General features: G+C 40.7%; 2 protein-coding genes across 3 annotated transcripts in view; both read left to right on the plus strand.

The window, feature by feature from the left end:
- LOC137335464 (stathmin-3-like) overlaps positions 1 to 3,149 on the plus strand; it is a 53,205-nt gene extending 50,056 nt beyond the window's left edge. Inside the window, exon 5 of the mRNA XM_068000815.1 lies at positions 2,929 to 3,149. Within this exon, the coding sequence (XP_067856916.1) occupies positions 2,929 to 2,988 (60 nt within the window). The 3' untranslated portion in view covers positions 2,989 to 3,149. The remainder of the gene's footprint in view (positions 1 to 2,928) is intronic.
- A 13,962-nt stretch (positions 3,150 to 17,111) lies between these two features.
- The window catches only part of gmeb2 (glucocorticoid modulatory element binding protein 2), a 60,085-nt gene continuing 54,240 nt past the window's right edge, over positions 17,112 to 22,956 (plus strand). For both annotated transcript variants that reach the window (XM_068000565.1, XM_068000566.1), the window contains exon 1: positions 17,112 to 17,227. The gene's annotated coding sequence lies outside the window, so the exon portion shown is untranslated. The remainder of the gene's footprint in view (positions 17,228 to 22,956) is intronic.

Consider the following 22,956-nt stretch of genomic DNA (forward strand, 5'->3'; position numbering starts at 1 on the left):
CAGCACATTATATTGCGGGGGGCCAGCAACTGATTTACATCAGTACTACTGGCCCCAAACTTTGCATAAACCAGCCGTGTGAGTTACAGAAATACAGGAGGAGAAATTCAGCTTGCGCCCAAAATGGGTGCAAAGTCAGCGGAGCGCCCGCTCTGCACGCTACGCCATGCCGGCCTGAGGATTGAGACAAATATCGGCTTCAGGCCTCATTTAAACGCTGTTGGCGAGCTGCGGGCACTAATTGAGGAGGGTGGGAAATCGGCTGGCTGCAACACTGAGCTGGCCAGCAGGATGGGTCTGGAATGCGGGGGAAGCAATCCTCAAACAGGCCTGAGTTTTTTGTGGGCCCAGGAGCAATCCTGCTTCTCTTGGGTCCACAAAAATAAAAACTCAAAATCTCCTAGACCTTTTTATGAGCGGCCTCCAGGGGTCCCCTTGAAAGACCCCTGGATTTGCCAGTCAACGCCTAGTACAACTGGACAAAGTACGCACATCGCATGCTCCACCAATTTGTACCTAAATTTTGCAACTGGGATACTACAGTTGGCATATTTAAGCAGCTTTATGCCTGTTGGGTTGCTCGCTTATTTACAGGCCTGAATACAGCATCAAGCTGAAATCAAGGGAAAAGAAAATCAGGCTGAGTACAAATTGCGCTGCTAATTCGCTATAGCCCGTTTTGCAATACCGCCCTAGACAAATTTATACTGCAATGCATCCATCATTTTGGGGTTTTCTTCATTCCTGTTCTTTCTGCTCCAGTCTGTGCAGTTCATACACCTGGGGCTCGATTTTCAGACCCCCGAGCCGGCGGGTTCGTGGCGGGGGGGCTCCGAAAATCGGGGATTCCCAGGGCGGGTCCGGAGCCCGGCTCCAACCCGCCCACTTCTGGGTTCCCCGGTGATGCGCTTAGATGCGCGCGCATCCCCCGCATGCGGGACTCCCGCCGACAATTAAAGCTGGCGGGATGCCACTTAAACCAATTAAGTAGATAGTTCAGGTCATTAGCAGACCTGATTAACATGATATTTTAGGAGGGGTGGGAGTAGTGGTGACAATATAATATGTAATGTGAGTTGATCAGAAATCAAATATAAGTAAAAACCATGACAAACCCTCAAACACCCTTGTGCATCCCCTTCATTCTCACTACACGTTTGCCTTATGCTTCCTACTGCACATGTGTGATGCATGCCCTGTGGCTGCAGCACAGGTAGTGGCAGGTTGGGTAAGGCTGACCGTGAAAGAGATGCATGAGAGGGTGAGTATGAGATAGAGCCATGAGATTGTATGAGGATTGGGTTGAGTGGTAGTTGTGGGATGAGTTCTGGCGAGGTGAGTAAGTGCAGGTAAGATGCGGATGAGCTTTGAATGGGTGTGAGGAGTGATGTGATAGAGTAGTGTTGGCAGTGCAGAAGGAGATGTGGGGTGGGGGCGGTGATGTGGCAGATGGAGGGGAGGGGAATGATTAAGTGTACTCACTTCGGCTGACCTACTTAGGTCATTGAAGCGCCTCCTGCACTTTATGCAGGTGCGCGATATCTTGGTGGTGCAGGTGACCTCCTCTGCCACCTCGAGCCAGGCCTTCTTGGCGGCAGAGGCAGGCCACTTCCTCCCGCCCGCCGGGGAGAAGATCTCTGTCCTCCCCCTCCTCCTCACCCCATCCAGTAGGACCTGGAGTGAGGCATCATTAAACCTGGGAGCAGCCTTTCCCCTGGGCTGCTCCATGCTGTAATTTTGCCTATTTTCTGCAGCATCAGTCAGTGGAGGAGTGCCCCTTTAAATAGGGCTCCTCCAGCTGACAGCCTATGATGCACCTGCGCAGTCCACCCGCTGCGCAGCTTTCCAGCACGAAACCCGGAAGCAAAGGTAAGTACCTTCAATCAAGCTGCGATTGCGTGCGGAGCACCCTGATTTCACTGGGCGTGTTACCCACGCGCCCAGTCGACCCCCCACTGTCAACCCGCCTCCCTCCTAATATCGGGCCCCTGAATTCTCAAACAAGCTGCACTGGAAAATGTACTTCACGTACAACAGTTAAAAAACAAAAATGTTATATTTTCTCAAATGATTATGCTTGTGCTTTATCTAAGTAGTTTTGTCTTATGTAATATTGTTTAATGAGTAAAATACTTTCTATCTACATTAAAAGGAAATGGATTTTTTTAATAAATAATTTTGTCTAAGTCTTTGTTGATTGCAGCCCAGTTAGAGTTTCAGCTTAGTGTGCAATTCAAATAAACTTGTCCTCATTGGATGAATTTTCATGAAATTCATGAACCTAATGATGCCGCTGATGGTGGTTTGCAAACTTCTCTGTGAGGGGCTCCCAGTCAAATATTGACCTATTTTGGGGGACCCCCTACATATACTGACACACTTCTGGGGACGCCCTCCAAATGTTGACATGTTTCTGGTAATCCCTATTCTGACTTCCAAAAGACAGTTTCAGGAAAACAATGCAATCATTGCAGATTTTTTAAAAATTGTAAACAGAAACAAAAATAATGTGCTAGTAGATCAATAAAAATGGAAAATCATAGCATACAGCATTCTCAAAACACTGTCCTTGTGGTGCCTGGCTTATAAGGCCTAAGATGGACAGAAATGGAATCCTCAAAGCTCATTTAAAAAACCTACAGGGTAAAACACTTTATGGGAATGGAGTGCTTCATCTTAAGAGGCTGGGAAGAGTGAAGCCCATCTATTTCATTTTTTGTGAGATCTTCTTCAGATTGTCAAACAAATCAGAAAATCTATCAACTGCCTAAAAAGGAAAAATAATTGTCCATCCTAATTCACAGTTTGTTTCACCCTGGAAGCATTTTGTTAGAACTAGTATGAACTGATGCCAATGAAGAGATTACATTTTTAAGACCAGTTTTTCAGGTATTTTATGTTCTATAATTTGTGCATTTTGTGTGACAGGAAAGGCATGCATCTGAGGTCCGCAGGAACAAGGTGCTACGAGAGGAACTTTCTGGCTAAATGCCTTTCTATCACTTTGTGAGGAACACCCTGGAACAAATCTAATGTTGGCTATCAAGATACGACTTTTGTTTCTGAATTCAGTACTTCTATATAATAGGTCATGCTTTTTTGCAATCAGATTATTGGTTCTTATTTCATGTGCAATACAGAAAGTTGTAAGCAGGCAAAAATCAGCAGAATATCACTAATCTAATGATATTTAAAACATTCAGAGTATTAATTGTTATTGACATCATAATCTGCCAATGTATTTTAACGTGTATATATAGACACATCATATTGATTAACAGATTCAACCTACAATTAGAAAAGGTTTACCAACAAATTAATAAATATGTTTTAATATTCTGTGTGTAATTAAACCATTGTGCTTTTATTGATATTATTATGTGCACATAAGCATTGTCAGTTTTGGAAGAGTGGTACTATAATCAATGGAGCTGCTCTCTTGGTCCCCACATTTAGAGGATGCCAATTTCTTAATCTATCCCCCAGCATGCTATTGCTGTTGGACTCCACAACCATTTGAAGAATAACTGAACATCTCTGATGCAAATAATGATTTATGCAAATAAATTATATAAGTCAGGCCCTAATTCATCAAATTAAATAGATAACATTTGACTAAGTATTTCTCAATTATACTTCTGAACAAGTATGCCTAAGATATATTTTTAAAATATATTTTATTGTTTAAATGTTCTTTTATTTCATAATGCCTTTATCTTTAAATTTATCATTAACTTAATAATTTAACAAATATATAATTTTAAGTGAATGCCAATGAACAATTCTGTGGAGGAATCACAGCTTCATTATGGCCTGTTGCTGTCCATAAGGTCTTTGTATCTTTACTCAGCATTAAAGTACATAGCCTTCAACAGAACTATCTATTTGGCACTTGATGATGTGGGTTGAATTGTTAATAAATGGAGTAAGTTCCATCTATAAATAGAAAATGTCATTGGTAGTATTGTATAGTACGGTTGTCAGATTAAGCAAACTCTTTCTATATCTTATGCTCACTAAAGAGGGGGAAAGCTTCCATGTAAGTAAGCAACTTTTTGGTGAAATTAGTCTCCCTGCAAAAAGTAAATGGTTAATGGTGTGTGTGAGAAATTCCTAAATTATCCAGCTGAATTTTTGTCTTATTACTGCTGTAGCTGTGCTGAGTAGAAAATGGTTTGCCAAATATAAAGCTGTATAAGTTATGGAGTGTTTGCTTGGTGTGGAGTATCTGACTTTGAAGATTCTTTTGTATATAACTACTTTTGTTTAAAAGGATTGTGTTTGGCAAGCTAGAACAAAACCTTTAATCTATAATACTGTACTTTGCTAACATCTCATTTAATTATGTGCCATTTCACCTCGAACTCTGACAGTTTGTATATTTGCCTATCGGACTTGAAACTAGAGTCAGGGTAAGACCGTAAATGGTGCTAGATACTTTCATCTACTAACTGTACTTGAAGGTGGCATGTTTTTAATCACTTGATTAGATCTTGCTATTCATTGATGTGTTTGTATTTGAATCCTTTGGACCTTTTGGGAAGATGTTAACAAATCTCTCCCATCTCACAGTTAAAAGTCACTGGAAGGTGATCACCCTGAAGAGCCTTGCCCACCCATCTTAGGTTCCATAACATGCATTTTAATGTCAGTTTAAAATTGTTGTAGTGTGCAAGATGTGATTACAAAAATAAAATCCACGATATATACACTTACCTTTTCTGGCACTGCTAAATTCTTCGATATGAATTTATACATATTCCATTTTCAAGGTGTAGAAATCAATCGGCAGCCAAGATAGGACCAGCGTAAGGATTTTAAAATAAAATGAAGCAGTGTTGCATTTGAGCATTTGTTTCAATTCTTGGCTTATTGTGTTGCACACGGTAAGTTGGAGAATATGGATACTATCTCATCTATCTCAGATGTTTTCATGTTGCTAACTCTGTCTCTCCTCTTCTGCTTCTATCTTTCTTTTTCTTCTCGGCTGCTTCTTTTCCCTTAACTCCTTTTGGTTCTCTCGCTGTCTTCTTCTTCTTCTTCTCTATCTTTTATTTTCTTCTTTCCTTTTGGGTGGGAAGTGGTAGATGGTATGGTGTAGTGTGGCGGACAAAGGAGCCACCAATGGCTGCAAGCTACATTTGTAATAGGGGTTGTGGGGAAAATGTTGCCCTCAGCACCTCCTTTCCCATTCCCTAATCACTTGTGCTTCTCCCACCCCCTTGCTCCCATCACAGCCTCCACCCCTCCACTCCCAATACTATCCCAACCTATTTCTCTTTGAACAACCCACTCAGCCCCTGCATCATTCCCTTCCCTTAGTTTCACTGTCACTCATTTCATCCCTAACCCTCCATCTACTTCCCCTATTCCATTTCCCCAATGGAGGATAGCAAGAGGCCAGAGGTTCCCCCTACCATCAACCAGTTTCCCTTCTGCCCTCTTTTTCCTAGCCTCCGTTCCTATCTGTTTTCCTCAAAGAGGCTTCGTTTTCCTGTTACACTAACCTTGGCAAACTATTCTGTTTGTAACACTTGTGCTAATAATTTACTTTTTAATTTACATTTATGAAGTGTTCATTTTTTATTGAAGGAGTTTGGCTAGCAAACAAATAAATTAGTATTATCAGTGTTTCATTAAGATGTGAAAATTGTTGAGGTATACAAGATGCTATTACAAAATTTTCTAATATGGGCACTAAAGTGGCAAAATTACAGAGCAATATGCTAACATAGAATTACATAGAATTTTACAGCACAAAAACTGGCCATTCGGACCAACAGGTCTATGCTCCACACGAGCCTCCTCCCACCTTACTTCATCTCACCCTATCAACATATCTTTTTATTCCTTTCTCCTTCATGTACTTATCTAGCTTCCTCTTAAATGCATCTATGCTAATCACCTCAACCATTCCATGTGGTAGCGAGTTCCACATTCTCACCACTCTTTGGGTAAAGAAGTTTCTCCTGAATTCCTTATTGGATTTATTAGTGACTATCTTATGGCCCCTACTTTTGGATTCCCCTGTAAGTGGAAACATATTAGCACTTGCTGATATCATGCTGGGCCAACTTATGACTTAATAATACATGATGAGCTCCTAATCCATATTGGTCTTATCACTGAGGCTGCAGTTATTTAAAATATTTGTTTTGGCCTTTCTAAAGCCTATAGGGGGCAAAAAAGGAGATTGACAAAACTCAAAGGAAATCAAAATATATGTGGGGGCAGAAAACTGTGTCTGTGACAAAGTAATGAAAAGCAGCCTCTGAACTCCCTTTTTGATAGTTAGCAAAGGGGGAAGGGTGCTGCTGGAGGAGCTAGATACAAGGAGGGTTGCCCTGTTTAGCACTGCAGTGCATTCTTTCCAGAGGGGAGCTGTGATATATATCTGGCAGGCAGTAGGGGATGGGGTCAATTCTGTGTACGGTACCTGCATGACCTAGAAACGGATGTGAAAGAAAATGGTACAGCTTAAGGAAGCTCCCAAGGTGAGATTACCATTTACCAGGTAGATGCTCCAAATATGCAAGCCTTTCAACTTATTCTTCATTTACTGCTGGCCCATGCCAAGCCCTCACACAACTTTACAACTCTTTCATTGCTTATCATGCATGTCCATATTCTGGCATGGCAAATATTCATCTAAAACTTACAAATGACACCCTTGGGACATTCACATCTTCGAAGGGCTTCACACATAAAACCATTGTAACATAACCTTGCTGCATGCACAGTACTCCAGGTGCATGTCTAACCAAAACTCTGGTTAGACCGCACCTAGCTATACAAAACCCTGGTTAGACTGCACCTGGAGTACTGTGAGCAGTTCTGGGCACCGCACCTTCGGAAGGACATAGTGGCCTTGGAGGGAGTGCAGCGTAGGTTTACTAGAATGATACCCGGACTTCAAGGGTTAAGTTACGAGGAGAGATTACACAAATTAGAGTTGTATTCTCTAGAGTTTAGAAGGTTAAGGGGTGATCTGATCGAAGTTTATAAGATATTAAGGGAAGCTGATAGGGTGGATAGAGAGAAACTATTTCTGCAGGTTGGGGATTCTAGGAGTAGGGGGCACAGTCTAAAAATTAGAGCCAGACCTTTCAGGAGTGAGATTAGAAAACATTTCTGCACACAAAGGGTGGTAGAAGTTTGGAACTCTCTTCCGCAAACGGCAATTGATACTAGCTCAATTGCTAAATTTAAATCTGAGATAGATAACTTTTTGGCAACCAAAGGTATTAAGGGATATGGGCCAAAGGCAGGTATATGGAGCTAGATCACAGATCAGCCATGATCTTATCAAATGGCGGAGCAGGCACGAGGGGCTGAATGGCCTACTCCTGTTCCTATGTTCCTATGATGCATGGTCACACTCATGCTAAAGTGGCACAGATTTGGCTACATAGATCTGAGCCGGATTTTCTGATTCCCCAACTCCTGATTGCTCCTGCACCACCAGCCATAGTGACCCGAAAATATTCCCTATGATTTTAATTTCACTTGTATTGCAATTTCTCTTATGGATGAATGGTCACCTGCTTATGCATGGGGGAAATTTTAGTTTCATAAAAGGAGAAGGTTCCAACCAAAAAGCTTGGTTCCTAAAGTGTGTAATTATTCATCAGGGAAATAAATGCATCAGAAGATACAATGAGATGACACACCTGTTTCCCAACACCTGGTTTTATGGACAATTCTGAATATTTTCCAAACATGAATACATTTTTGTATTCAGGAACAGGAATTTAAAGCTAATATACAATCAGCTACTTTCTATTTCCTTAAAAAAGGGAAGGCTTTGTTAAGCCACACTTTGTAGCTATTAGAAGCATTTCATTTGAAGTCTGACAATGCAAGAAGGTGAAGCTGTAATTTCTGCATGGTATAATTATCTCATACAACACAGGATAATTATCACAGGCAATTACTTCAGCAAAGGACTTCTAGAGATTTCAGGAACTGAGACAGCCTGGCTCCTGCTATGGCAACAGCTACCCTAGAGAATGTCAGAATGGGCAGAAATGAAATGAGAAAAAAATAGTCGGAGGAAAAAGATGAACAGCAGTCCCTGCAGGATTAGTTACATCAATGTTTTAACAATCTTTCCATATTTTGGTAACCTATTCAAACATTACATCTTTCACAGTTTTTAAAAATGATTTTGAAGATGTATTTCTCACAGAAGACAATTGTCTGCAAAAAGAAACTTATTTAAAAACAACTTACAGCAACATCATGTTCACCACACTAAAAGAAGCTAACTTGTTCTTCACTTTAAATGCAAAATAGTAAAATATCGACAACATATTTCAATCAACAACACAAAATCAATAAAAGTGCAAGTTAAAACAGGAAAAAATTATACAACAATGTGTTTATTTAATGGAATGTCCATGCTTTCAAAGCCCACCTAGCTTTCTATGTAAGTTAATTGTTTCATTTACTTTATACGTATAGAAAATATTTATATTTTTAATTAATAAAGGATGTCTATTTGGTGTACCAGTTTAAAAGTATTATTAAAATGTACGACACTCACTAAAATGTTTCAAAATATGGCAGAACTTCATTATAACAAACACTGTCAAGACAAATATTCTCCTTTTTCTCTGGTTCTAAAGCTCCATTAAAGGGCAAGAATATGCCATAGGAAAGTGTTCTGAATGCAGATCACTCCCCATTTTTATGCTTCCAGCTTTCGTGGTCATTTTGAATTTACAGTTTGTCATGGTGGGATTTGAAGTCACAGCCTCTGGATTACTAGTCCAGTACTGTAACCACTTGGCTACCATAGACTGGGATCTAGTTATGGACAGTCTCTTCAATTTCAGAAAAACATCTCTATTACATGTATCATATAGCACAGCCAGGCACCTGACATTTACGGTTGGATATAGGCTCAAACATAAACCTAGTTGACATCAGACACAAACTTCTTTCGTCAGCATCCTGAACTGTGAGATTAGAAATCAGCGTGCCATTTATTCCTTGAGCCTGATCTGAAGATGCTATTAAATAGCTCAGAAAGTAACTTGGAATTTCTCAGTAAGGAACTTGTTCTGCAATCAAGATTAAAGATGGTTAAAATCATTTTTGGGTATCTGGAAACATTTTTAGATTGATTTTAACTATACCCACCTGGCGGAAACTGGGCAAGGGGGCAGTTAAATATAAGCAGGTTACTTACCAGCTCGGAACCCAACCCTGTCCCGCCATTTCCAATTCTAATCTGCAGGCAGATGAGGCACCCGCCTAAAGCAGGCAGGAGCCACATGAATTTATGCAAATCGGGGTCCTATGATGTTAATAGGAAACAGCTGGCAGTTGGTGGGAAGGACAAAGAGGCTCTCCAAGGTAAGTGTAAAACTTTCCTTTGTTGGGCTTGGGAGAGCAGGAGTACTCCTCCGGGATTCATAAGGAAAGTCGTGGTGTCCCCTACCCAGACTACACCCCTTCCCTCCCGCGAGACCCTCCCGAAACCCCCTCCCGTCACTTACCAGTAGATGGTTAAGTGTTGCCTGATCTTTCCCTGCTGGCAGCCACTCTGTGCCCTCTTCCTGCCCGTTCCACATGGGGAGTGGACAATAGCATTGAAATGAGGCCGAGCAGTTAAAATATTCCCGGCTTGAAACTTAGGCCAGCGAGTGTGTTTCCCAATTGCCCCGTCCTCCACCCACCAACCCGAAATCCACTCTTTAAGGCAAACTTCCAATAAAAATAATTATTTAATTGTAAAATTCAGTATATGCTTCCAACAGTAGATAGAAAAGTAAAGTTTTCTGTATTTTTTTTGACAATTTCCCCCCTTTTTTGTCCTCTTTTCCTAAGTTGCCATTCTTCATTTGTAAATCCGGACAATAAATGTTGGCAGGATTTTCCAAACATGGAAGATATCACAGCCAAGCCTGATCTTATTCTCAAATGACAGACATATACATGCACTTCTGTGGTTGGGTCTCTAGATAGCAATGAGACTGTTTATTTTGTGGTTTAGTTCAGGGGCACTGATGCAATTGAGGTGTCCCAAGTGCTATCCTGGCTGACACCACCCAACTAAGCAGAGATGAGGGAATTTTCTGTCTGTACAGCTTAGTACCATGTCATATATTGTAATGTCATTAGCTAGTAAGCCACAGAGGGACCTTTGGATAAATAAGGATAGGTAAGTGTTGCACGGCATCATACAAGTCATATAAAAATAAACAAAGCTCTTGGGTGTTGTAATTACATTGTGAACATGTTATGAACAGACTATTGCTCTGACATTCTCAACTTTGTTTTGTAAATGTTCTTTCCATTCTCACTAAGTTAGGAATTTAATGTTGATGACCTGTAGTCTGGAGAAATTCATCTGCACTCTGCTATCAATGAACAGCTAATTAATCCAATATTGCCTGTGTCCTGGAATATCATTTTTCCCATTGTAGAATATTTTTTCTGTACAATAAATTCTAAAAAAGGTGACCAAATTTTTAATATAAAACACTTCTTTTTAGATCTAAAGAACTATACATTCCAAATTTATTTGCTCCATGGAGTAATTCTACCAGTGAGATAGATCATTTTACTTTTCGAGCTATAACATCATTTGCTTAGCACTTAAATTAAATTTAAGCCGAGTACTCTATGTGCTTAAGATTTGGATAAAATCATTAAAAGATAGATTGTAATACCAGGATTCCATTCAATTGCTATTTTTGTCATAATTTTAAACATGTCTACCAAGGACATGTAGATGTGAAGAAGCAAAAAGAACATTGTCACATTTCCAACATACTTCCTCTGTTCACTGTTTCATAAATGCATTTTTAATAGAAGCATTTACAATTTTACCACCAACAGTGAACAGAGGGAATCATCTCTATTATTCTGTCATAAACCCATTGAGAAAGAGCCAAAGCAAAATGGAGCGGCATTATATTGTGGATGTACCAATAGGCAGCCAAGAAGAAAAACTCAAAGGCACAATGGGCAACGGGGGCATGGGGAAAGTCAGGAGAAAAGAAAGCTCTTGCATTTATATAGTGCTTTTCATGACCTCAGGACGTTGTCAAGAGAAGAATTACAGGCGTAAAGAAAAATATCTGGGGTAGAAAAATGAAGGTTGGGAATAAGAGGGAAACAGGAGACAAAAGGAGATTGGAAATAAAATTATAGGAAGGCAATTATCAGAGGGATAGAGAGGGTGGCTGTGGAAGATAATGAAGAGTCAATATCGATATCTATTATTTTTCCAAATTAATTATATCCCAGAGTACAAATGCTGCATCTGTTACCGTGTGCCTCTGGAGCATACACACTATCAATGTAAGACTGAGTTATAATAGGAACAGGGTATTTGCCAGTTTTTAAATTAATTCTTGAAGATTAAAGTCACAACAAGGTCTTAATTCTGGATAAGATTGCACTCTCTTCATACATAAAGTTGTCAAGGTCCTGGAAAAGATTGGCAATAAGGATAATGTAAAAACAAAGAAGAGTAAATCCAGTTAAGGATAGAATGCTCAAGAAGATCATGAAAAATCCTATCTGAGCCTGACTAATAAATCTGTGATTTTGATGGGCACCCCAAAATGCAGATTACTGATTTTCTTATGCCAGATGAGTATCAGGAGAAGAAGGTAGAACCTCTGAACAGAACAGGAAGATATTAAGAAACTGGCTACAGGAAAGTAAGAACAAATAATTAATATGCAACAAAATTGGTACCTGTGATTGTTACAGGGGGCACTGGGTACACATAAGTCACACATCATTATTATGCAGTAGGAAACAATTTATTATTCATTTGAAAAGAGACCTAAAGATGTTATTTTTGCACCAACTGGGACAGCTCACATTCAATTAATGGAACAGTATTCTGGAAAGCAATTTCTGTGACCACCCGTGTGAATATGCATTTGTGTTATAATGACTGAGTTCAGAATGCATTGTTTAATGTACTACTGCTGCCTGGTAATGAGATTTCAGTGTTATAAATCCATTGCAACAATGACTACACATCAAAAGTACTTCACTGGCTATAAAGCACTTAGGGATGTTCTGGGGTCGTGAAGGGCACTATATAAATGCAAGTCTTTCTTTCTTTATGTCTTAAAAACAACCTATCAAAGACATTTTGGACATTGTTCAGCTTCACTGTAAGGACTTCTACTATGGAAACAAAGAAATGATACTCGTCTGGAGATATATTTTGTCTTCTGAAAAGTGTATTGTTGCATGGTATAGAGAGGCTGCAACAATTCTGAATATGTTGGCTCAAATAGTTTTAATAATGGAGTTGATGATTATTATACAGACAGATGGGAAGGACGGCAGGTTTGGCACTGCAATTAATCTATTTAGAACTGGTGACCACAACAAGGAAGGTTTCTATTTGGTGGTATACCAGAGTTGTTAACAGTGTAGCCTGCATGGTATTAAGAAAAAACAGTGATATTGGAAAATGATGTGCTGATATGAGAAAGATTTAGCCAATAGGTATAACATCGTTCTCAAGTTTCCACTTTGACTTGCGCACAGATCAGCAAATTATGTTTTATGTCTGATAGTTTGATCATCTTGAGAACAGCACAATCATCTTTACTGACAAGTACAGATACATCTTCAGGGGAAAGTCTTGCAACAAGCTCCAATTACCATTGCATGTGCTGTGCAGTTAGCAAAAATGAAGTGAAGTCAGAAGACAACACAGTGAAGCTTGGAGAAGGAGACATAACAGCCTGGATTTGTTTATATTGCATTGAATAATTTGAGTATATTCTGTACATACATCACAATAAATGTAAAAAAACTAATGTCTTGAAGTGACATTGTTTGATAATTGTGTATAAAAGCTTAATGCGTTCATCTAAAAAAACTTTTCTGCTTTTCATTGGAGCTGATCCATTAATATAACCTTTGCTGAAATAATGAAGATGGTGCTTGACCTGTGCACCAATATTTCTGCATCAGTGCTTGCACACTCCTCTTCATCCTTATGGCATTGCTTCTGTCTCACCATGAAAATCCTCCTTCTGCTCTGTGCACATGTGGTGTACCACAATCCCCATTGTTCCTTGGTCAACTATCCTTATTTAACTCCATTATTTTAACTTCAAGGTTGGTGCTCGTCCCACATCAAGTGATTCTCCAATACCAAAGTGACTCTACAGTTATAACACACTGACAGTATGTTTTATACAGATAAAAATATATAAGAATTATAGTTAGAAGTCTTACTCCACTAACCCAAACTTCGAAGTGTCAGCTTGACTCAATTGGTAGCACTCTCGCTTCTGAATCAGAAGGTTGTGCTTTCAAATCGCACTCCAAGACTTGAGCGCATAATCTAACTGACCAGTGCAACACTGGGGAAATGCTACATTTTCAGACTCCATCTTCCTGTTTTGGTGAATGTAAAAGATCCCATGACACTATTCGAAGAGGAGAAGGGAATTCTGGTTTCCTGCCAATATTCATTCCACAACCAACAACAAATTAACTGGTCATTCATCTTATTTGCGGTTTGTGGGACTTGGCTGCTGTATTTACCTACAAAACATCAGTGATTACACTTCAATCAATTGTATGTGAAATGCTTTGGGATGTCCTGAGAATGTTGTAAGGTGCAATATAACTGCAAGTTCTTTATTTCCGATCATATCCTCTCATTTGCCATAAGCAACCCATGAGAGATCTACTGGTAATATATTAAAAATTATATATTTAGAGTATGTGGGCATCACATTCCAGACATCAAACTTTGTTGCAGATGCAAAACAATCTTAAGCAGTCTTAAACAATCTTATTTCTAACCTCCAGCAGGGAACTGTCAAACACACACCAATCTGTAAAGTTCCTGACCATGTAACAAAGGGATATTGATAGATTAAGTGAGTGCGCAAAACTGTGGCAGATGAAGTTCATCGTGGGGAAGTGCGAGGTCATCCACTTTGGATCCAAGAAAGATAGATCAGAGTATTTTCTAAATGGTGAGAAGCTAGGAACTGTGGAGGAGCAGTGAGATGTAGGGGTCCATGTACAGAAATCACTAAAAACTAGTGGACAGGAACATAAAATAATTTAAATGGCTAACGGAATGTTAGTTTTCATCTCAAGAGGTCCGGAATACAAAAGGTTGGAAGTTATGCTACAGTTGTATGAAACTCTGATAAGATTACATCTGGAGTACAGCGTTCAGTTCTGGGCACTGCACCTCAGGAAGGATATATTAACTTTGTAGGGGGTGCAGTGCAGATTCAGCAGAATGATACTAATAGGATAAAAGGGTTAAATTATGAGGGCAGATTGCATAGACCAGACTTGTATTTCCTCAGGTATAGAAAATTAAGGGGTGATATATAACTGAGGTGTTTAAGATGATTAAAGAATTTGATAGGGTAGATAAACTATTTCCTCTGGTGGGGGAGTCCAGAACAAGGGGGCATAACATTAAAACTAGAGCTAGGCCGTTCAGTGGTGATGTCAGGAAGCACTTCTTCACGAAAAGGGTAGTGGAAATCTGGAATTCTCTCCCCCAAAAAGCTGTTGAGGATAGGTCAATTGAAAAGTTTAAACCTGAGATAGATTTTTGTTAGGCAAGTGTCTTAAGGGATATGGAACCAAGGTGGGCAAATGGAGTTAAGATACAGATCAGCCATGAATTGAATGATCTGGCACTCCACCATGGAGCAGTACTTGCAGGGAACCCATCTTGGAAAATCACAGGTGCACAGCATGCAATTTTGAGCTGTAGGCCTGATTTCCCGAGATGATCTGCCTGTGAGACCACTCTTCACTGGGAGCACTAGATTGTGGAATCACTCCTAGGTTTTGGGTCAGCTTACCAATACGTAAGCCTATATTAGTAATGTTAGATGTAATCAGGAGCTACCCAAGTGAAAACCCATAATTTTATTTTGCACTACCTACAATGACCTAAATCTTGAAGACAATGCAATACTAAATGCTCAAGTTACTTGAAATTGCTCGTAGGGATTCAAGACCAAGTGTAGTCTTCGAGTGAAGCAGGGTTAGCGGGTGGAGGATAATTGCACGCTCAGGGCTTGCAGACATAGTTCAGGCATCATTTTTAAATCATATATTCTGTTCTTATTTTTGCATAATATATAATAAATTCCAATGTCCACAGTTATAATAGAAACTGCCCATGTAAATTTATCACACTGTAATTACACCCACCCCCCATGCTGCAGCGCCTGCATTCGGGGAGGTTGTAATTACAGCGTGACAAGTTTACATAAGTAGTATCCATTATAAAAGTGAACATAGCAATTCATAATGGGAAAAATTGCACAGCAGCCTCCACATTCAAAGTCTGCCTTTGTGGCCCAAACTCATTTCACACTCTATAGCCTATTGCGCATTATTGATTTATGAATTGACCTTCTATGCCCCATCTCTGTAATGTTGCGACTGACAAGTCTCTGACCTGCTCGTTTCTGGGCTGCTGTCCTTCATTGGTCAGAAGGTTAAGATAATGGAGAGGGGGAAATTCAAATAGAGTAACAATTATTTGTAACTGTAGGAAGAATAGAAAAACAGAATATTTTTTAAATGGTGAGAAACTATTGAATGTTGGTGTTCAGAGAGGTTTGAGTGTTCTCATACAAGAAACACAAAAAGTTAGCATGCAGGTACAGCAAGCAATTAGGAAGGCAAATTGCATGTTGGCCTTTACTGCAAGGGGGTTGGAGTACAAGAGTAAGGAAGTCTTACCACAATTGTACAGGGCTTTGATGAGACCTCGCCTTGAGTACTGTGTACAGTTTTGGTCTCCTTATCTAAGGAAGGATATACTTGCCTTAAAGGCGGTGCAACAAAGGTTCACTAGATTAATTCCTGGGATGAGAGGGTTGCCTAATGAAGAGAGGTTGAATAGAATGGGCCTATACTCTCTGGAGTTTAGAAGAATGAGAGGTGATCTAATTGAAATATACAAGATTCCGAGGGGGGTTGACAGGGTAGATGCTGAGAGGTTATTTCCCCTGGCTGGAGAGTCTAGTACTAGAGGGCATAGTCTCAGGATAAGGGGCCAGCCATTTAAGACTAAGATGAGGAGGAATTTCTTCATGCCGAGGGTTGTGAATCTTTGGAATTCTCTACCCCAGAGGGCTGTGGATGCTGAGTCATTGAATATGTTCAAGACTGAGATAGATACATTTTTGGACTCTGGGGGAATCAAGGGATATGGGGATCAGGCAGGAAAGTGGAGTTGAGGTCAAAGATCAGCCATGATCTTATTGAATGGCGGAGCAGGCTCAAGGGGCCATATGGCCTACTTCTGCTCCTATTTCTTATATTCTTATGTAAAGTGGGTTTTAATTTTTAAAAATTCTTTATTTTAAAAGTATGCAACTCCCTTGGTGACTCAGTGGGGTTATTTAGTGATTAATTGAGCAATACCAACCAGGAAGGTCATAAGTTTGATCCCTGGCTTCTGAGTTAGCTAATTCAGTTGGAGCAGTCAAGGCAAAACAATTGTGCTCATGGATAGAGAGGAAAATCTAGTTATTGATCCTGCTGGAAGCACACAAATGCAGACATTGGTCTCAGAAATGATTCCCTCCTTCCCATTTAAAAAGCTTGCTGAACTCACTGTCTAGGCTCAGACATGAAGAGCAGCCACTTGAATGAGGTACCAGTTGACTAATACCCATGGAACTGTACACCAGCAATGAGTCAATGCCTTCAGAAGAGAGGTGGGGGGAGGCGAATTGGCCAAGGAAACAGTGAAATACATTGATATTCAATGTGATGAGAGTGACTGTTCACTAAAAGTGATTTGAAGGTCTAGCTAAGTCCTTCTGCTCTACAGAAGATGCATCAAACAAGAATAAAGGTCAACTCTATTTGATCAGAGTACTGGGGATCTTCAAAATAAAATGTGGCAGATACACACAGTGAACAGATGACACTACTTGAAAACCCCTTATTGAGCCTGGCCTTGATTTACAGGAAGTGGGGGTACAGCTTGAACTGACATGTACAGTATTGCACCCCTGCAGAGTTTTACTGAGCAGCTTCATCAGCATTCCCCAAGGACTTCCCGTGACGCAAATGACGTCCCTGGCTACGTACGTCCCTAATACGTGCGTCAGCAGCCCGACGTCCCCTGCGCTTAGCCGCGCGCTCCAGAAACAGTTACGTCGCCGCTTGTGACCCGGTCTATGTTCGGTTTCGGATTTAATAAGACGCTATCCGGCGCCTCGACGCACAGGTAAGAACTGACTATTCCGGTTCATTTTCATTTACTTTCGGCCGTCTACCCGCGGCGGGTGCCGTCTGCGGGTGCCTGCGGGACGTCAGGACGCAGACGGGCTGGACGGCGTACACTGTACGGACGGCGGCGGCGGCGTCACCTGCGTCGCTGCCGATCGCTGGTTGACCACCCAACGCCTTTGTGGCTCAACCGAACATGATAGAGAGAAACCCCCTCCCCCCCCCCGCCCCGCGGCGTCACTGATAGGACTCGTGGCCGCAATAGCGCTTGCTTTCTTGCCTTTGATTGGTCTTTTCGGGCGTCAATCAACATGCGTCAATCTATCAAGTTTGGTTTGGGCCGCGCTATTATTTAGGCGGCTGATTGCAGGGGTTGTAAATAGTGCAGATAAAACCCTAAGAGAGGCTTTTCGCCGTAGGACTACACTCTGAGCAGTGCAGGAGTGCTGAGGCAATTTAAAATGCAACACACGTGGGTTGGTGCGCTTCTTTTTGAACCATGACATTTTGAACATGTATACATAAAAATAAGATGGCGCAGGCATGTTGAGGCGATAAAGGGAAGCAACCAAGTGGAGTGACATGAAACCATACTATATATTTAACTAAAAGACTCCCTTAACATTCGATTGAATCTTAAGATATAAATGTTCCCTTAGCTGCAGTATTTGATGTGATTTTAATTAGATTCCCCAGAGAGGACAGACAACCTATTGTGAGCTCAAATGAGGGGTGCTGAGTGAACTCAACCATACCATGTACCTGTATGCCCAGAAATGCAACAGATCTATATATTTACATAACACTTCTTGATTTTGTATGTATTGTGTGCATTCTTTCATCTGTATAATATACATTTCTGTCCTTCCTGATCAGTAGAAGACATTGATCTGTTTTACCGAGGATAAGCCTTTAGCTATTTCTATGAAAATTTACGAGTGATTCAGTATTTGCTATTTCACTCAAACTTATACTTTTTTGTACCTATCAAATTCCAACAGTAAGAACTTAGCAAACATTTGGAGCTATTAATCTGGGGGAAAGCAGCTTGAATAGAAATGGAGACGCCAACAGGTTTGCGTTTTGAGTGGACTATCCAAAAATTTCTAAAATGTAAACTGGACACTAAAAGTCTTTTAATAATAGTCCATATTTACCACTGATATAGAAATTGCCATCATTTACCACATGATATGGAAGTATTACATTTTTCAATAAACTTACATTATCAGTAAAAAATAATCCCAGAATTTGAGCTATACTCACTTCCTATGCCATCTGGTTTTGGACTTGGCAAAGAAGGTGACACTTTTTATTTGGTGGAATCATTTCAAAATAATATAATTGAACTTTATGTTCTGTCAGAGAATTGAACATTGTCAGATGCAGGTAGTAAGTTGTAGATGTTTAGCGTGAGTTGCAGCTTGTTGGTTTAATTCTGGAAGCAGGAGTGCCCATTCTTGATTGAGTGTAAGATTTTGAATGTGGGTTTTCAGTTTTGAGTAATTGTAATGAGTAGGTTTGAAGCTTGTGATAGTGGTATCAAACTATATTTTTTGAGTCTTGTACATCTTGTGGGGATAAAGATATAAAGATTTAAACAGGTACCATTTGCCCCAGGAAAATAATTAAAATAATTCAAGACTCCTTGCACTTTTTTTCTGAGGCTGCGATCTCTGGCTGAGGTGAATTTTACAAATACTGCCCAAGCCATATAGAAGAAGGTTGTAGCCAATTAGAATCCGACAGTAGGGGCTCAATTTTCAAATTAAAAAAGTGGATGGGTTGGGGGCGGGGGGGGGCCTTGAAAATTGCCACCATTTCAGACCCACCCTCTAACCCGCCCATTTCCGGTTTTCACGGGAGTGGGACGAGGGGCGGGCGACCAAACTGCTCCCAGGAGGCGGGTTGGGCCTTAAGACCTTTCAAGGAGGCATTAGGCCTCCATTTATTTCACTAATTCCTGATTTCAACCCTGGGGGGCTGGGATTCCTGGGCTTTCTGTTTTACGCCTCGTGAAAGGAGGCGAGAAGGCCCGAGACTAACAGGTAGGTGCCTAGAAAGGAAAGGCACAGCTTGTGGGCCCGGAGGAGCAGGAGTTCTTCTCCCCGGCCGAACAAGCCTACCTGCACCGAAACGCCCTCCAACCCCGATCCTCCCCTCCGACCCCGATCCTCTGACCCACGACCCTTCCCCTCAACGATCGCGGACCCCCACGATGACCCTCGATCCCGGGCCCCCCCCGTGATTGGCCCCCGATCCCATCCCCCATGACTTGCGACCCTTGTGCCCGCCTGTGTCCCTTGTGCCTGTCCATGCCCCCCGTGCCCCCCCCAACAACCCATACAAACAAAGACTTACCTGAAGATGTCCTCTCCCTGGCTGGTCTCCTGTCCGACTGAGATCAGCCTGTCAATCAGGCTGGTCAGTCGGACGGCAAACCGACAAAAAAACAGATGTCCTTAAGTCCCCCCCGCCCCCTTCCCGGCTCTGTTTTAAAATCACCCCCCGGATGTTTAGATCTTTGTTTCAGTCAGTGACTGATGAGCACTTGAGTGCAAGTGGATTAGTCAATCAGAATGAGGAACTTAAAGTAATTAAGATTAATAAAGAACAAGTATTGGAGAAATTAATGGGACTAAAAGCCGACAAATCCCCAGGACCTGATGGGCTACATCCTAGGATTTTAAAAGAGGAGCCTGCAGAGCTAGTGGATGCATTGGTTTTGACCTCCTAGATTCTATAATGGTCCCTGTGGATTGGAAGGTAGCAAATGTAACCCCGCTATTCAAGAAAGGAGAGAGAGAGAAAACAGGAAACTATAGGCAGTTAGCCTGACATCAGTAGTAGGGAAAATGCTAGAATCTGTTATTAAGGACGTAGTAACAGGGCACTTAGAAAATCATAATATGTTTAGGCAAAGTCAACATGGTTTTATGAAAGGAGAACTCTATTAGAGTTTTTTGAGGGTGTAACTAGCAGGGTAGATAAAGGGGAACCAGTGGATTTTGTATATTTGGATTTTCAAAAGGCATTTGATAAGGTGTTACACAAGATTAGGGCTCATGGGATTGGGGGTAATATATTAGCATGGATTGGTTAATAGAAAACAGAGAGTAAGGTCATTTTCGGGTTGGAAGGTTGTAACTAGCGGGGTGCCACAAGGATCAGTGCTTGGGCCTCAGCTGTTTACAATATATATCAATGATTTAGATGAGGGGATCAAGCATAATGTGTCCAAGTTTGCTGGCGAACTACAAAGCTAAGGGGAAAGTAAGCTGTGAGGAGGACGCAAAGAGGCTGCAAAGGGATATAGACAGGTTAAGTGAGTGGGTAAGAAGGTGACAGATGGAGTATAATGTGGGGAAATGTGAAATTATCCACTTTTGGTAGGAAGAATATTTTTAAAGGATGAGAGACTAAGAAATGTTGATATTCAGAGGGATTTGGATGTCCTTGTAAACGAATCACAGAAAGTTAACATGCAGATACAGCAAGCAATTAGGAAGGCAAATGGTATGTTAGCTGGTATGTTAGCCTTTATTGCAAGGGGGTTGGAGTATAAGAGTAAGGAGGCCGTGCTGCAATTATATAGGGGTCTGGTGAGACCACACCTGGAGTACTATGTACAGTTTTGGTCTCCTTACTTATGGAAGGATATACTTGCCTTAGAGGGAGTGCAACGAAGGTTCACTAGATTGATTCCTGGGATGAGAGGGTTGTCCTATGAGGAGACATTGAGTACAATAGGCCTATATTCTCTGGAGTTTAGAAGAATGATAGGTGATCTCATTGAAGCGTATAAAATTCTTAGAGGGCTTGACAGGCTAGATGCTGAGAGTCTGTTTTCCCTGGCTGGAGAATCTAGAACTAGAGGTCATAGTCTCAAAATGAGAGTTCGGCAATTTTGGACTGAGATGAGGAGGAATTTCTTCACTCAGAGGGTTGTGAACCTTTGGAATTCTCTATCCCAGAGGGCTGTGAATACTCACTCATTGAGTATATTGAAGATTGTGATTGATAGATTTTTGGACACTAAGGGAATCAAGGGATATGGGGATAAGTCAGGAAAGTGGAGTTGAGGATCAGCCGTTATCTTATTGAATGGAGGAGCAGGCTCGAGGGGCCAAATGGCCTATTCCTGCTCCTATTTCTTATGTTCTTAAAAGGTCTGTTGCAGATGGGATATATGCCACTGTCCTGTAATGTTTATGTGGGACAGTTAGTTTTTTTTAAGTGTCTGCAGGGAGACAATAATTAATGAGAAATAAAATATTAGAATGCATTGCTCGAAAATGGTTTACAGTTGGTCCAAGAATATTATTAATTTCATAATACCAGCATGAGACTATACCTAGATTGTTAGTAATTGGCTCCCAAGTGGATGCCAGTGCATAAGGGGTACAGAGGAGGCACTTAATTCATGGATTTATACTTTTACTTTTAATCCTGGTGCATTGTATTTTCCTTCCTGTAATTCTGCAAAAAGGGTAAATTCCACCTGGATGTCTTATCTAGTCACTAATTCACTATTCTGGGTCAGATTTCAGTGGCGTTGGACTGGTTATGCTGTACTTTTCCTGTGGTCCCCCTCCCTTAATTAATTTAAAATAAAATTGCTGGACTGTAACTTGGTGTTGTAAAATTGTTTACAATCCCTTAATAAGTTTAGCATTATACTCCGAATGTGTGTGCACTGTTTACTTTATGTAAATATGTGCTTCTCTCCTGTCTGGTCTCTGAAAAAAAAATGTACTGAAACAGCAATATATGAATGAAAACTTCCAGCTCAGACTTAAGTTGTTCTCTGAATTGGGTTCTGGAAATAATGGGTACTGTCTTGAAAACAGAAAATAAACCTGGTCATATTTTTTTAGCTGAAATAAGCCATGCCTATCCATTTTAAACATTTTACATTTTGCTGCTTGAAATTCAAAGAGCTCCAAAGGCTTATGCTTGCTGTTGAATCCCAGCTTGAACCAATTACACAGCAGAATTTCTGAACACACAGACATGAAATATTCCCAGGTAGCTGTATTTTGGTTTAGGTTGAGTTCAGAATGCACAATTCAACAGGATTTCCACAACTAAGTTCAAGGTGGATTCACTCTAGCACCAGCTTGGCAGTTGTGTATTAGATTATTGAACTTCTAATGCAGGCTGAGGGAACAAAGAAGAGTTCTTTTACAGGTTTTTGAAGTAATGAGGGAATGGGTAAATTGGAAGTTAGAATATTCCTCAAGTTCAATATGAATAAGTGGATTTAAAAAAAAGAAGAAACCTTGAGCCAAATGGAACATTTTTATAAGTAATTTTGTTTGATTAGAGTTGTTAAATTGTGCAATGAGATCCAACCAAGTGCAATGGATACTGAGCCTAGACTCTTTCAAAAAGGAATTCTGATGATTATTGTTGCTACAAAATGTAGAGGGGTAAATGCACAAAACCAAGGTAAAATGGTGATGAATGGGATGGAAATTTTAAGGATTGGAACAGTAGACGCAGGCTACATATATACATTTGATCAAACTTTTGTGCATAATAATCTCCTGAACTTCCTATATGCTGGAGGAAACCCTGAGCTTGATGGAGGGAGGAGAGGTGCTCTGGTTGCTAATGGCTCATCAAATATAAACCTAAACAACATCTTTGAATTGGAATGTACAGGTGTTGTTGCCATGGTGAGGTGTCACTTTAGGTCTATATAAAGAGGAGTATTCAATGATG

The sequence above is a fragment of the Heptranchias perlo genome, chromosome 19, assembly GCF_035084215.1.
Source record: "Heptranchias perlo isolate sHepPer1 chromosome 19, sHepPer1.hap1, whole genome shotgun sequence".
Taxonomy (NCBI): domain Eukaryota; kingdom Metazoa; phylum Chordata; class Chondrichthyes; order Hexanchiformes; family Hexanchidae; genus Heptranchias; species Heptranchias perlo.